Source organism: Artemia sp. Qi Xiang Cuo, chromosome 5 (assembly GCF_049724085.1).
Source record: "Artemia sp. Qi Xiang Cuo chromosome 5, ASM4972408v1, whole genome shotgun sequence".
NCBI lineage: Eukaryota > Metazoa > Arthropoda > Branchiopoda > Anostraca > Artemiidae > Artemia > Artemia sp. Qi Xiang Cuo.
Genome location: NC_142798.1, coordinates 75,400,871 through 75,417,316, shown reverse-complemented (window position 1 = coordinate 75,417,316; position 16,446 = coordinate 75,400,871). Strand labels below are relative to the sequence as shown.

At 34.3% G+C, this 16,446-nt stretch overlaps 1 protein-coding gene across 1 annotated transcript in view; it reads right to left on the bottom strand.

Moving 5' to 3' along the window:
• ft (cadherin-related tumor suppressor fat) overlaps positions 1–16,446 on the bottom strand; it is a 163,049-nt gene that overhangs the window by 134,393 nt on the left and 12,210 nt on the right. Inside the window, exon 2 of the mRNA XM_089089942.1 lies at positions 8,040–8,174. Coding sequence (XP_088946068.1) covers positions 8,040–8,174 — 135 coding nt within the window. The remainder of the gene's footprint in view (positions 1–8,039; positions 8,175–16,446) is intronic.

Here is a 16,446-nt window from a genome sequence, read left to right as displayed (position 1 = left end):
ATTTAATTTCTGATCGTTTTTTAAATAATGTTGGGAAATCCGGCGCGCCCTTCATGTAAAATTCCCTTCCCCATGAAAAATTCCTTCATGGAAAGATCCTCCCATGTAACCTTCTCCCCCGCCCCCCCCCCCACTCAACAAAAAAAACCTGGAAACGTCCGTATACTTCCCAATGCCGAGTACTATATGTAAACAATAGGCAAAGTTCACAACTTGCAGCTCTTCCTCAGAGGACTGTGGGGGATTAAATCATCATCAAAGACATAGGTATTAGATTTTTCGTCTATGCTGAACAAAATGGCTATCTCAGAATTTCAATCGGGTGAGTTTGGGAAAAAATGAGCGTGGGAGGGGGCCCCTCCAATTTTTCTGGTCACTTAAAACGGCACTAGAACTTTTTATTTCCGTTCGAATGAGCTCTCTCGCAATATTATAGGAAAACAGGGTCGATATGATCATCCCTGGGAAAAAAAATAATAATAATAATAAACACGCATCCGTGATCTTTCTTCTGGCAAAAAAAAAATCCCAATTTTTGCAAATAGGAGCTTCAAGCCTCTACAGTATGGTTCTCTGATGCGCTGAATCTGATGGTGTGATTTTCATTAAGGTTATATATTTTTTAGAGGGTGTTTTCACCTTTTTTTCGAAAATAAGGCAAATTTTATCAGAAGCGTAACTTTTGATGGGTAGAACTAAACTTGATAAGACTTATATATTTGAAATCAGCATTAAAATCTGATTCTATTGATGTATTAATTGGTATCAAAATTCCCTTTTTTAGAGTTTCGGTTACTATTGAGCCGGGTCGCTCCTTACTTACAGTTCGCGCACGAACTGTTTGAAATGCTAAGAAAGAAAATGCTATATTTTAAAGCCTGGACAACCAAAAATAACTTCACGAAGTTTAAAAAAGTGGGTCATTTTTCTAGCTAAAAATACCCTTTCCAACATTTACCCTTCCCTCTCACTTAAAAATATATACAGGGTTGTCAGCTCCCCCTTCTCCTTGGGGCAATTTATGTGCCCAAACATATGGAATAACTTTCTTTTTAATTTAAGGGGTTGAATGAAAGCTTGATTTGGGGAAAAAAGGGAAAAAAGGGAAAAAAAAGAACAGTGGACAAATTATAGAAGTGTCTTAGAAAAATTACGCACGGCGCCATGCAGAAAGAAGAGCTGAGTATATCTTAGAAAAATTAAACATTAGATAAATGTAATATGTCTCACTTGGACCGCGACTATACTATTTGAAAGCTCTGAATTCAATTCGTAAACAGAGGGGGACCGCGGGACCAACCCCATCCCGAAATCTTTCATTTTCCTGAATTTTTGGGCACTTCTTTTTCTATTTTCAATTTTCTTATTATTATGGCCCCCCTCTCCCCCCCCCCCCCTCAAAAGTCTACGTACGTGCCTGTACTGAGGCTAGTGATACACAGAAATCTATCAGCAGTTAAAGCAGAAGCGTCAAAAGCCAGTAGACAGACAGAATATATTGCCAGAAGTTTTATAACATAGTTTGTGATAAATATGAGGAAAACCTCACAAAAAATTGCCCTTTTATGGTATAATCTTTCTTGCATGCTACTACTTATTTAGTATGCTAGGCTGAATACTACGGAATAATGCGAATGCTGAATAGTCGATGTGGACATAGATAATGTGGACCATAATTTTTCAATAGGGGGTTCCACAGAAACCGCAGACTGGTTCTGCAAAAGGTTTGTAAGGGATATACAATGCTAATGATTTACATCAGGCAAGTACACAGATAGTTTTCAAGGGAGGGGATAACATGTAGGGGTAGGGGGTTAAACTTCGGAGAAACGCATATACAATGCTAATGATTTACATCAGGCAAGTACACAGATAGTTTTCAAGGGAGGGGATAACATGTAGGGGTAGGGGGTTAAACTTCGGAGAAACGCATATACAATGCTAATGATTTACATCAGGCAAGTACACAGATAGTTTTCAAGGGAGGGGATAACATGTAGGGGTAGGGGGTTAAACTTCGGAGAAACGCAAAAATAGGCCAATTACATGGGAAACAAACAATATTTTAAGGGAAAACCAAGTATTTCAAGATTTTAGGGGCACAGTTCCAGATTCCCACCCCCCCCTTACGCACGTGCCATATGTATAGTATATTGTCAAAAAAATATTGTAATAGACTAACAGTCATAGCTACGATCAAGGCCGTATCCAGGGGGGTTACCCGGTTTGACCCCCCCCCCCCCCAACAAAAATTTTCGACCGAGTCGAAAATAAGTCGAAAATTAGTAAAACCTAGGTAAAAATCAGTAAAATTAGTCGAAAACTGAGTCAAAAATTAGTACCCCCCCCCCCCCGAAAAAAATTCTGGATCCGCCTTTGGCTACGATGGTACTTTTCAATTAGCTGGAAGCCACGTAAGATAGATGATAAAAGAAATTAGTCAAACGTGTTTCTTTCAATAGAGAATTGGATCGAAAACCGTGGTTTGTCACTGCCGGTCACTGCGTTTACAATTTTTAAACTTTTGGTTTTTGGGGATTGGGGGGGGGGGGGCAAAAAGGTACCTAGTTTAGGCTACGTATTTAAGATATGCTATCTTTACCCCCCCCCCCACCACCCCCCTAATGTGCAAATATATAGCCAAAATTTGTTTCTAAACTATTATATTTTCATCCTATTTTGTTTTATTTCATTAGTATTAAACAGACTTGACTTCTTGCGTGGGTTCCAGCTAACTGAAAAGTACAGTTAAGATAAACAGTTCTGTAAATTCACTGTACTAAGGGCAGCGAAGATAAAATCCGATCGTTTGGATTTGTCGAATTAGAAAATACTAAGGATTTTGAATTAAAAAATTCAGAAAGTACTTTGAATTAAAGAATTTTGGATTAAACAATTTAGAAATTGCTTTGGATTAGAAAGTACTAGGGACGTTGGATAAACAATTTTAGAAAATACTTTGGGTTAGAAATTGCAAATGATTTTTCATAAAAACGTTTAGAAAATACTTTGCATTAGAAATACCAAGGCAGTGAAAATAAAATTTTATCGTTTTTATTTGTCAGTTTGTATTTAATTTGATGGGAAAAACACTTCCATATGCAGCTATGAACTTGTCTTTAGTAGCGGGCGCAAAAATTCAAAAAGTTAAAAAAAGAAACTTAGGCGAAAATTCTTGAAAAATAATACAAAATGTATATGGCAACTAAACAGCTTAATAATGTGTAACTTTCATTTGTAGGTACAGTTGCCGTTGGAAATACGGACAAAAAGTGTTTCAAATTTAACTAGTCACTTCTCCAAGTTTAGTTTTACAGTTCAAGGTGGCAACAAGGCGGCAACACTGACAAAAATGAAGTTTTGCCCTTAAAACTTCAAAATTTTGAAACAAGCAAAAGAATTTTTTCTGGAAATCGAAATTTTTCGGTATGAATAGACCGAAGGTAGGTCCAACAGGCAAAAGAAAGGTAAAATTTTTATTTTAAAGTCCTTGGTACTTTGAGGCTTCTAGAAAAGTGTTCTAAAATGGAGTATTTTTAAAGGCTAAGTAAGATTGAAGACCCAGGGTGCAGAGCGTTCGGCTGAAATAACTCAGAAAATATTATATGGCATTTTTTGATAATAGAGACTGACACATCATCCCCTCAAAAACAAACAATTTATTTTAATCGGTTGAATGTGATTTGTTTGATTTCCAAGGTTTTTTGTATAAATTCCAAGCTTTGATTTCCGGAACATTTTTTCTGAAAATTTGTCCCATTTTCAGACACCTGAGATATTAAAATCATTTTGGTATATTTGGTATACACCAATGACATTTTTCTTCTACACACAATTGCCAAATAATAAAAGTAAAAAGAAAAAAAAATACATTTTTGAGTTTTCCCATTCTCCTGCAAAATGTATGTCGTGTAACATACCGCATTTTCAATTACTACAGACAATTTGGCTGCAGTACTGCAGACTTCATATCTCAAAGATTTGACAGAAAAGCAAAAAATAGATGCACACATTTAGAATTTTTCAGCTGCTACGAATTGCAGTTGTGATCAAAGTTTCACCTGCAGTTTTAATGTCACGTGCCAATCCTTTGACAGAAGAGCAGAAAAAAGATGCTTCAACTGTTATTCATTGCAGTTGAAATCAACTGTTTCAACTGAGATCCAAATGTAAAGTGTCATAACTTTGACAAGAGAGCAGAAAAAAAAGGTACATGCATTTTGAATTTTTCAACTGTTATGTATTGCAGTTGAAATCAAAGTTTCAATTGCAGTCCAACTGTCACATATCAAATATTTGACAGGAGAGCAGAGAAATTGACTTATATTTCCGATTTTTTCATCTGTTATCCATTGTAATTTAAATCAAATGTTTCAGCTACAATCCAAGCAAATGCCACATGTCAAAACTTTAACAGGAGAGTAGAAATAAAGATATACGTATTTCGAATTTTTCAACTGTTATGTATTGCAGTTGAAATCAAAGTTTCATCTGTAGTTCAAATGTCTTATATCAAATATTTAATAGGAGAGTAGAAAAATTGACATATAATTTTCGAGCTTTTCAACTAGTATTAACGACTTGTTGCTTATACAAGGAATGTTCTGTAGGTAGTGAAGTGCGACGAACCCAATATGGGTATTACAAGCTTCAATTTTCAACTATTTCTGCAGTGGAGAAAAGGTGATGCAACGTACTTGAAGAATAAGAAGAAGGTTCAAAGCATCTTCAGAACGAAATATCGTAGGGAAAATAGATATTTTGAATCACTTCTCACCTCTAGATCTCGATAAATACCTTTTTTTGTGATTTACGTGAAAAAAAAACAACGTAAAATTACATCCCCCCTGCATTTTTATGAATTCTTATTACCGTGACACTTCTTAGAAAATAAATATGCTTAAACTAAATTAATAGAGTTAATCATTAAATTAAACTATTGTATTAAATCAACTAAATTGAAATTTAATCAACTGCAAAGTTAAAGTTTTATACTCCCCCCCCCTAAAAAAAACAAAAAAAAGCAACTTATAACCTTTTCCTCCTATATTATTTGATTTCCAAGATTTCAGAAGCTTCTCTTTTTTCTAAAACGCGTTAACACCTCTTTTCTCGCTCCTAGAAGTATTTAGAAATCGGAGCTTTTTACTTCAACATTGTTTTGTCATATCTTGAAAGTCTAAAAACAATTTTCGTTTCAAAAACACCTGCTTATAAATTAAACTTGAAAAATATACGTAAATAAATGTTTCTGTTTTTCCGTTCTCATGTGAAATTAATTGTCGTATAACATGCCGTTTCTTGAATTGAATACTGCAGGCAACAAGTATAAATAAAGAAATGAGACTGATTAAACCAAAAATGAAAATTTATTATTATTTTCCATTGTCTCTTTTGAAACAATTCCATTGAAAATCCAGATAGTGCTTGAATCGATGTTTCCATTGTGCATAACAGTTCTGGAAGAAAGCCGAGATAAAGCACAAGGCAGTATCCAGGGGGTAAGCGGGTTTGAAATCACCCCCTCCCCAAAAAAAATATTTGTCCAACTCGTAAAAACGTAACAAAAGTAAATATACACAAATTTGTGATGCGTTTTTGAAGTTTTTTTCGTACCCCCTAAAAAAATCATTTTGTAAACCACCCCCCCCCCTGAAAAAAAAATCCTGGGTACGGCTCTGATTGAGTATGCCTTGTCTTATTCCAGTGTTTTATTATTGTAATGTATGACCCACTATAAGCCAAGCATCTTGGGCCTAGTTTTACATTTTACGTTTGTAATTGTTTTTTTAATATCAATAAAGGATTGATTGATTGTATGACTTTGCATAAACATGTTTATACATCCCAAGGGATTTGCAAAGGTAGAAGGGCTGGAAAAGGCTGGTTATATTATGGTAAAGCCCTATCCTGTATATCTCTTGACTTGCAGTAACATCTTGTTCTCAGTTTATTGATGAAATGCAAAGCTAATAGGTCAGGCGCGTGGACTAGGGAGGGAGTGGGGTTTTGGTCTCTTGTTTGAATGGATGGAGGGGGGTTAGGATTAGATGTGTTCTTTTGTTTCGTTTTATATAATTTCCATTTTAGGGGTGTTGACGAACTTCAGCCTCCCCCAAATAAACATTGCGTGCTCACCTGGTCGTACTGTATTTTTTAAAATGTTGACTCTGCCATACCCTCTTATTCCATATACTTATCCCATAAAACAGCTGAAATAAAACACTGCAACGCTCTACACTGCAAAATTTATTCTATATATCCCTGTTTCCATCTATCTATTTAGAAATCTATCTTAAATGTTTCTATCTTAATCTTATTCTAAATTTATTTATGAAATAGGAAGTTACATGGTTATAATCAGGCGCACATACAGAGAGATGAGAGGGATCTAGATCGCTTTTTCTCTTATTCCCTCTAATTTCCATGTAAATTTCCGGTACTTTCGCATTATATGGGCCCCTCTAAAGAAGTCCAGCAAGAGATGCTACAGTCAAACGGGAAAGACGCAATGAAAAACCTGTTTTTACAAGATGATTCAATACACCGCAGTAGAGAAATACATTGTATAGCATGGTTTTAAGTTTTGTTCTTTGGTGTTTTTTTTTTGGGGGGGGGAAGGTACGTAGTTTAGGTTAGGTTACGTATTCAGTATATGTTATGCTTTGCCCCCCACTCCCCCTAATGTGCAAATATATAGCCCAAATTTGTTTCTAAACTATTATATAGTCATCTTACTTTATCTTATTTCATTAGCATTAACCAAACTTGACTTTTTAGAAAGGCCCATATAATGCGAAAGTACCAATTTTCCTTTTACTAGTTTTGACAAATTTGCCCCCTCCCAATAAATGGATGCTTACTTGCCTAGTAGGACTGTCTTTTCTTTTTTAGGATATCGACCACGGCTTTGGAGTCGGTTATAAGTTATAACTGACTTCGACTCCAGACATTTTCAATATACCGACTCCAAAAATTTAAACATAATTGCTCCAGCTCCGAGCTGTAATACTTAGCTAGGTATCACATTTATTTCATGTTCCCCAGAAGCAAGATTGCCTCGGCAATATCTTCTTTCATAGATGCCCGGAGATCAGAATTAATTAACTTCATTACTGAGAAGAGTCTCTCAACACTGACTTGAGCGGGAGGTAGTGAATAACTCCGACTCCAATTCCGACCAGGATTGCCAACTACTGACGTTCAAAAAGAGTCCAAATCAAGGCGTTTCTTTTTTTGGATATCGACCAGGGCTTTGGAGTCAGTTATAAGTTATAACTGACTTCGACTCCAGATATTTTCAATATACCGACTCCAAAAATTTAAACATAATTGCGCCAGCTCCGAGCTGTAATACTTAGCTAGGTATCACATTTATTTCATGTTCCCCAGAAACAAGATTGCCTCGGCAATATCTTCTTTCATAGATGCCCGGAGATCAGATTTAATTAACTTCATTACTGAGAAGAGTCTCTCAACACTGACTTGAGCGGGAGGTAGTGAATAACTCCGACTCCAATTCCAACCAGGATTGCCAACTACTGACGTTCAAAAAGAGTCCAAATCAAGGCCAAAAAGAGTGAAATTTGCACGCGCACGGCTGCCAAAGCTTGCGTATCACCTCTGACTCTCTGAGGTATAAAAGAGTACATTTCAAATGAAAAGTGTGTAAGTTGGTAACCCTGTTCCTTGGGTTAATTACACTTTTGACGAGGTTACAGACTGCTGACGTTCAAAGTGGATGAAAACTATCACCCAAAAAGAGGGATTTTCACTCTCCCGCTTCCCCTCTGAGGTAAAAAAGAGTGCATTTCACACGGAAAGTGTGCAAGTTGGCAACCATGATTCCGGCCCCAAATGGTCTTACGTTATTTCTGTTACTCCGACTCGATTCAGCAAAAATTTACTAAAACTCCGACTCCAAAGTCCTGATTTCGACCCTACTACATCATCTTTTTTCATTTAAAGAAGTCTTTGGATTCTAATCTATAGAAATAAAGATGGAGATAGAGCTAAAATAGAAATAAAGACTGAATTACCTGAGTATCAAGATCCGTTGCAGTAAATTTGACAATAGCTTCTCCAGGGAGTAATTCTTCTGAAACTGTTATTACCGACGGTACATCCTCAAACACTGGCGGGCTGTCGTTCTTATCAAGAACTTTTATTCTTGCCTGCGATAATAATAAAGATATAAATCATTACGAGGGAATTGTAATAAATATAATTTTACCATAAATTTATCTTTAATAATGGAAATAAATCATAATAGCCACCAGTACATGCTCAACTATAAAATAGAAGGGGTTGTTGGCTACCGATTTGCTACCCCTGTCATAAAAATATAAGAGAAAAGGATATGAACAAAAGAGGTAACCAAAAGTTTTAACCGTAAGTCATGTTATTATAACAACAGGATTAATATTCAGAGCAGTTTACTCTATTTTAGTGATAATTTCTACCAGGAATCAAAACAATAATAATAATACAGACAAATAATAATAAAAAATAGAAAAATTAACCATATTATGGGTAAATAATTATACCCATAGTATAGATTATATTATGGGTATATAAAATTATGGTTAACCAAAAGTTTCTATACTAAATCATCTTGTTATAAAAAATAGGATTTAATACTCGGTGCAGACTACCCTGTTTCAGTAATAATTTCTACCTGGAATCAAAACGATAATAATAATAACAAAGGCAAATACAGTAATAATAAAAATATAAAACATAAATAACAAAACATAAACTCATAGATAAAATAAAGCAATGATATGTAAAAATAATGAATATAAATGTACAAATGAGTATATAAATATATTGATATCAGAATCCTTAGACCTTATACCTTAGCTCCTCCTGTACCTCCAGAGGCACACAGGGCGTCCGTTAACAGCCTCCAATCATCCCGCAAATGAGCTGCGGCGTCATCATATTGGGATTTGGTTCGAGGCTTTTCATTGACATTTTTGTAGCACATTCTTTTTCTACGGGAGTGACTAGCTAGACCACTGCACAACCAGTTTCTTCGACTTGGCTAGGGGCAGAGACGGCAATCCCTGATCGTGGGGCCAGAACCCCCCGGTCCTACCCCAATGTAAAGATATCAGAATTTCCTGGCAGATTAAAGATGAATTACGTTGTGTGGCAGAGGCACCCAGAAAACGATGCGATGCCGTCCAGAACTATTTCTTGTACAATTAATTGATCAATGTTATGTAAAATTTAAATTAATTAACTTGAAATAAAATTACTTAACGCTTCAAGGCTATTTTGCCAGCTTTATAAAGCTTTTTACCACGAAATGGAACTTGTTATTCTGACATCCATAATAAATGTTGTGTTAATCAATGTATTAATCAATGTTGTGTAATGTTCAAATCATTTAATTCGTAGGGTAGTTACATAAAAGTGCCACAAAGTGCAGTTTATTATTCTGAAGAACTTCTTAGAGCAAGGCAATGTAATATCAGCACTCTGATTTATCTTTCATTTCAATTGAGGCGTGGCCTAAGATCACGAACGTGGGTATTGAAAAGAAAATAGATATAGAAAAGAGTAGCGATACGAATGAGTTGGTTAGATATAAGCAATAAAATTTTTTTTTTGAATAGTTCTTTGAGATTTGCAAAGAAGCAGTATTAGTGCAAAAATATCCAGTATTGTAGGGGAAATTTACGCATAGTAGGGACTCGCAACTAAATGAAGCTTTCTCGCAGGAAACACAAGTTGTCCTTACCATCACATTATCGGAATCCTGGTGGCAGTTACTTGGAAAGGGAGTATTTTGCCAATTATGTAAATAAGCATTTCACAACCTTGCCTTCTGCAGATGTTTCACCCTAAATAAAGCGTTAAATGACATTTCCTAACAGATCAGCCCTTATTTCTTTTTCAGTGTGCCTTAAATGAAGGTGCTAATATAATATATGAGTATTGTGCTAATATGAGTATTGTGAGGGAAGGCAAAAATGTAGAGGGTGAGCTCAAGAGGAAAGTTCAAGATGCGTTTACTTCCTATTTTGCTAATATCGGCAAAACTACAGCCTCTTCTATAAGTCCTTCTTCTTCTCTACCTGACTTTAGGTCTTACCTTGGACTGCCTTGTCCTAATTCAGTGGCATTGGAACCTGCCTCTGAAGCTGAAATAGCCAGAATTGTCAATGATTTGAGGGGTTCTTCATCTTCTGGCCCAGACCGTATTCCGACTAAGGTTGTAAAGTTCATTCTTCCTGTCATCATTTCTGCCCTCACGAGACTTATCAATCTTTCCTTTGATTAATTAAAAAAAACAAGTTTTATAAACTGAAAGTAAGGAGCGACATTAAAACTTAAAACGAACAGAAATTATTCCGTATATGAAAGGAGATGCCCCCTCTTCAACGCCTCACTCTTTACGCAAAAGTTTGACTCTGTCTCATAACTTTATTTTTTAAAACAATAAAAACTTTAGCGTAAAGAGCGAGGCGTTGAGGAGGGGACAGCCCCTTTCATATACGGAATAATTTCTGTTCGTTTTAATTTTTAATGTCGCTCCTTACTTTCAGTTTAAAAAACTTGTTTTTTTTTATTTAATTTCTGATCGTTTTTTAGTTAATGCAGCTTTTATTTTGGCTCACCGTCATTGAATAATTAAACAAAATTTGCATAAAAATTTTACTTTTCTTTTGCTAAAGGGCTGTCTCTAAATTTGGTTCTGACGTAATTTACAAATGAACTTACGTAACCCTAGTCAATACCTTGCTTTTTAAGCTAAAGTTGGAATTTTGTTCCAATTCTTTAAAAATGACCCCTTAATCACAAACGCCGTTAATTAGAACAAATAGCTCGTATGAAAGTACTAACAAATCTTTGGCTTAAAGAGCGAGGCATTGACTAGAAGGTGAACCCAATCATATAGCTAATATTTTTTGTTCGTTTTAAGTTTTGATGTTGCTCCTTACTTTCAGTTGAAAAACTTGCTTTTCTATGTTTAATTTCAGAGTTTTGTTTTAAATAATGATGGGAAATCCGGCGCCCTCTTCAGAGACATGTCTTTTCCCCCATGAAAACTTCCTTCATGGAAAGATCCTCCCATATAATTCACGACCCACCTCCAACCCCCCCAACCAGAAAAGATCACCCCAGAAAAAGTCTGTAAACATCCCAAAAACCAAAACAATATGTTAAAAATTGGTAAAGTTCATAACTTTCAGCCCTCCCCCTGGGGGCTTCGAGGGATTAAGTCATCCTAAAACACATAGTTATAATATTTTCGACCATGCTGAACAAAATGGCTATCTCAAAATTTCGATCGGGTGACTTTGGGAAAAAATGAGCGTGGGAGGGGGCCTAGTTGCCCTCCATTTTTTTTGGTCACTTAAAAAGGGCGCTAGAACTTTTAATTTCCGTTCCAATTAGCCCTCCCACGATATTCTAGGACCACTGGGTGTATACGATCACCCCTGGGAAAAAGAAAAAAAAAACAAAAAAAAAAAACAAAAAACAAATAAACACGCATCTGTGCTGTGATCTTTCTTCTGGCAAAAAATGGAAAATTCCACATTTTTATAGATAGGAGCTTGAAACGTCTACAGTTGAGTTCTCTGATACGCTGAATATGATGGTGTGATTTTCATTAAAGTTCTATAACTTTTAGGGGGTCTTCCCCCTTTTTTCGAAAATCAGGCGAATTTTCTCAGGTGCGTAACTTTTGATGGGTAAGACTAAACTTGATGAAACTTATTTATTTTAAATCAGCATAAAAATCTGATTCTTCTGATGTATCTATTGGTATCAAAATTCCGTTTTTTAGAGTTTCGGTTACTATTGAGCCGGGTCGCTCCTTACTTACAGTTCGTTACCACGAACTGTTTGATATTGTTCTGTTATATGGATGTCAACTTTTCCCTCGTCTCTGATGCCACTTTCAAAACTTTATGATAAAGCAAGGACTCTTATTAAGGAAACTAACCGATCTTGACTTAAACTCTTACTTGATTTGAAATCTCTCTATTTTCTTTCCTGTTCTTCTTTCATCTTTTTACAGTTGCACGGCCGTCTTCCTGCTGCTCTATGTAATAATATATCTTTTGTTTCTGATCAATCGACTTATCATCTCCGCACTCCGACATCTCCGACTTATCATCTTCCAGCAATTTACAGATTCTTCATACTCCATCAGTGAGGTCTGATTTCAACCCTCTGACAACTTGCAACGAAATTTGGAACACGCTCCCTGTGTCTGCACGAAGCTGCCACTCGTTTGGTATGTTAAAAAATTATGTTAGGGATTGTCTAGCTAGTAATTAAGTTTTTTTTTTATGTTGATCATTGTATCTTATGATTTTTTTTATCTTATGTTTCTCTTGTGTTGAGTCTCTTAAAGGGGTGAATATATGATGTTGAAAATGTTTTTGTTTTTTAAGTATTTGTTTCATTTTTGCTTCCCCCCTTGTTTTTTCATGGCCATAGAGCCTTACGGGGGAGTTTATATTGAAGTGTATTTTGTTGAGTTTATTGATTAAATAAAATCGATTGATTGATTGATTGATTGATTGATATAGCGTCTAATATAACAGATAGTCGGTTCGCAAATCCCCACGATCTAAATGTAACCTAGGGTTGCCTTTAAATTCAACCCTAGGTTAAGACTTTCAGGTAAGTAAAGAAGAAATACCCAATATTTACTGGATATGATTTGTTTAATTTTTTTTTTGTTCGACAACAACAGTTTCTGTTAAGACAGAGAAGAAAAGAAAATCTAGAAGCGATAGAAGTACCAAGTACAGTGAAAATGAATATGACTGAACTGGTTAAGTGTAAAATTACAAAACCATATATATTTTTCAGAATTAGAAAAAATTGTGAAGTCGATCTTTAATGAAATTAAATTCAAAATACAGTTATACAGTTTTGGTAGTAGCGAACGTAAATTAAAAAAAAAGAAAAAAAAAAAAAAAAAGCGGGTGAAGATTCAACAAAATATCAGCTAACGACATATGTACCAAATAGCTTAAGAAGATGCAGCTTTCCTGTGAAAATGTAGCTAACATATTGTTAATGTTTGAACTTTTTCGGATGAAAGGCTTGCTGAAATTTAACTTTTTCGTTTTGCTTATTTTTTTCGTAACTCAACATGACAACACTGACAAAACTGTGGTTCTGCTCCAAAGTTTCATAACTTTGAAACAATCAAAGGTACTTGTCTATTAAACAGAACATCCTCAAGATTTACGCTGTCTACGTTACGACAAAACCGGTTTGAATCGGTTATGATTTTCTTATTTTGAGTGAGGAAACTTTAATGTATGTATATTTTTAATTAAATATTTATTATCTAGAGATGCTTAGGGGTTAGGTTAAGTATTTAATATAATGCGTTCTGCGTGGCCTGCTTTCCATAAATCTTTGTTATAGTTTCCAAAATTTTGTTTCTAAAGCATTATATTATCATCATGTTTTGGTATATTCCACCAGGATTAGCCTAATTTCACTTTTTGAGGATGTTTTGTTTAACAGACAAGTATCCAATCAAAAAATTTATGTTAGAAAATCGTGGGTTTCAGGTGTGAATAAATCTAAAAGGGTACAGGGGAACAAATCTTTATTTCGATGTATTTGGTACTGTAAACTCTCAGGCAAGGAAAGCCAAAGAGCCCAAATTTTTACTGTAGATGCTTTGCCAAATTGTCCCCCCTTTGATGAGAATAGGTTATGTTAGGAAACAAAAGAAAAACAAATGCATCAACCATGAAATTTTGCAACCCAGTCCAAAATACAACACTTCATTCCAATTCTTATTGTAAAATTTTCAGCCCTTGTTGGACTTGATTCCCTTTTTTTGAGGCAAAAGGTAAGATGAAAGGTAGCCTAATCAAGGTATGACAAGTGAAAAAGCTCTAAGAAATAAATTTTGCTCAATGAATTCACCCGCTCTAAAACCTTTTAAAAACTTAAGCAAAAAGCCATTTAGGAGCTTTAAATGATTTAAATCCTTTCGATTCCTCCCCTCAGGAATCCAAACATTATTGCACAATTTGACCCAAAACCTAACGATGCTCCTGGAGATTCGAAAATAAAAGTAATGGACGAGAGGGAGCGAAAGAGATGTTCATTTTATCGCCTTTAAGAATTGGCAAAAAGACGGTGGGAAAAGGCGACATTTAATCAGACACCTTCAGGCCGAATCGCCTGCATATTTTGTCAAGTGGCAAACGTACAAACACAATTTAGGGAAGGTAGGGGGGGGGGGTTATTTCAATGAACTAAATCTTAAAATATATTCTTAATATATTCTTTAAATATATTCTTTGGATTATATGTTAAGTCTCTTTTAAGTATTACCCTTTTTAATGGCATTCATGACTTGATTTTGTTATATAAGCTCATCACCCATGCAAATTTTATGAAATAGTTATTTATCGGTATAGTACAAAAACAGGTTTTGTGCTATCTTACAAAAGCACAAAATGAACCAAAAGCAGAAACGTACGCAGGAAAGAAAGAGGATCAGGGACGCTCCCTTCCCGAAAAGCCCTAATTTTCCATAATTGCACCCTCCCCCTAAAAAAAAATTATTATAGACCCCTCAGCTGTGCACACATGCCACAAACTATGCAGAATACCATTTTTTGAGTGCAAATACGCCCAGAAATGTTATTCTAAAAAAATGATCGCTTTAGAAATTCGTTGATTTCAAGAATTTGAAGGGCAACCAGCTCAAAAAGTGCCCAAGTAGCGCATATGAGCTACTTCCAATACCCAGCAATGCTGGGTATTGCCCTTTGTTGAAAAATACACATGATATAGTTTAGGAGTCTTCATCATTCCCACCGAAACAAATATGAATCTAGACTAGCCAGTTTTTTAGAGGTTGAGCTGGGAGTTGAACCCTTTGTAAAATGTTAAAAGAAAAATATAAAATGGAATCGAAGTTTATTTTCCAGTTCTCATTACTCACTTTTTGCTTTGCTCTGTATTTTACCTTTTCCGTAGTGAGGGCGGAACTACTGCTGAGAATGTCAAAACTCGATGATATATAGATCTGTGAATCTTAAATTTATTCAGTAAATTATTTACGTCTGGGAATGTAGTTTGTTAAGTTTTTTTTCTTTTTGATCTGGCAATGTAATACCACAAAAATTTATTTTACATTTCTCGATATGGATTTTTGAGATCTTTGCAGTGCAAGGAATGAAACTAAAAAGCAAGATGGAGGAGGTTCCCAAAATATTCGAAATGATATATTTTAGTTGCTTTACATAGAAAAACATATATATATAAACCAATTTCTAATTTAATCTAAAAAAATTCAGGTCGAATGCGCCGTGCGCCGAAAATACAATTTTCCAAAAATAATCGCTAAAAACTGCTCCGAATTCGAAGCGCAGCCAGCTCAAAATGCACCGTTGTAGTGTAAATACACCCTTTCTGACAACACCCTTTATCGAAACATACACATGATAAAGTTTAGAAGTCTTTGCTCCACCAACTGAAACAAATATCGATGTAAACCACTTTGGGGGAGGGGAGCCAATGTATTTTACCAGTCAATTTGCTACCCAAGACTTGCCAAAAATATGGTTGTGGGGTATAAACAAATATAGAACACTGGAATCATTTGAATCATTTGGACATTACGACTGATTTTGCCTTTTTTGTATTTGGAGAAAAAGAAAGAGTCGACTAAACAGAAATTTTCCGTGACGAATTAAATAAAAAGACTTGTCCCCGTGTGAACGTAATTTCTTTGTCATAGAAAGGCAGTGAGGTCTGGTAAAAAGGATGCCTAGGTATTCCTTCGAAAATACCAATTTTTTTTAACAACTGCTACGAAAAATAAAACCTGGGATTCATTTTCTAATTTAAGAATTTCTCTTTCTTTTTCTTTTTCAAGAATTCTAAATTCTTTGTTTATATCTCAGACATATTCGGGCATTCTATATCATATGCACAACGAACCAGTTAGGCTACTATTTTATTCTTTACATTTTTCCAGTAACATTTTTCATGTTACAAGAGTATGTTACATATACATATACATATATATATATATATATATATATATATATATATATATATATATATATATATATATATATATATATATATATATATATATATATATATATATATATATATATATATATATATATATATATATATATATATATATATATATATATATATATATATATATATATATATATATATATATATATATATATATATATATATATATATATATATATATATATATATATATATATATATATATATATATATATATATATATATATATATATATATATATATATATATATATATATATATATATATATATATATATATATATATATATATATATATATATATATATATATATATATATATATATATATATATACATATATATACATATTTTTAAATATTTAATAATAATATAATAATAATGAT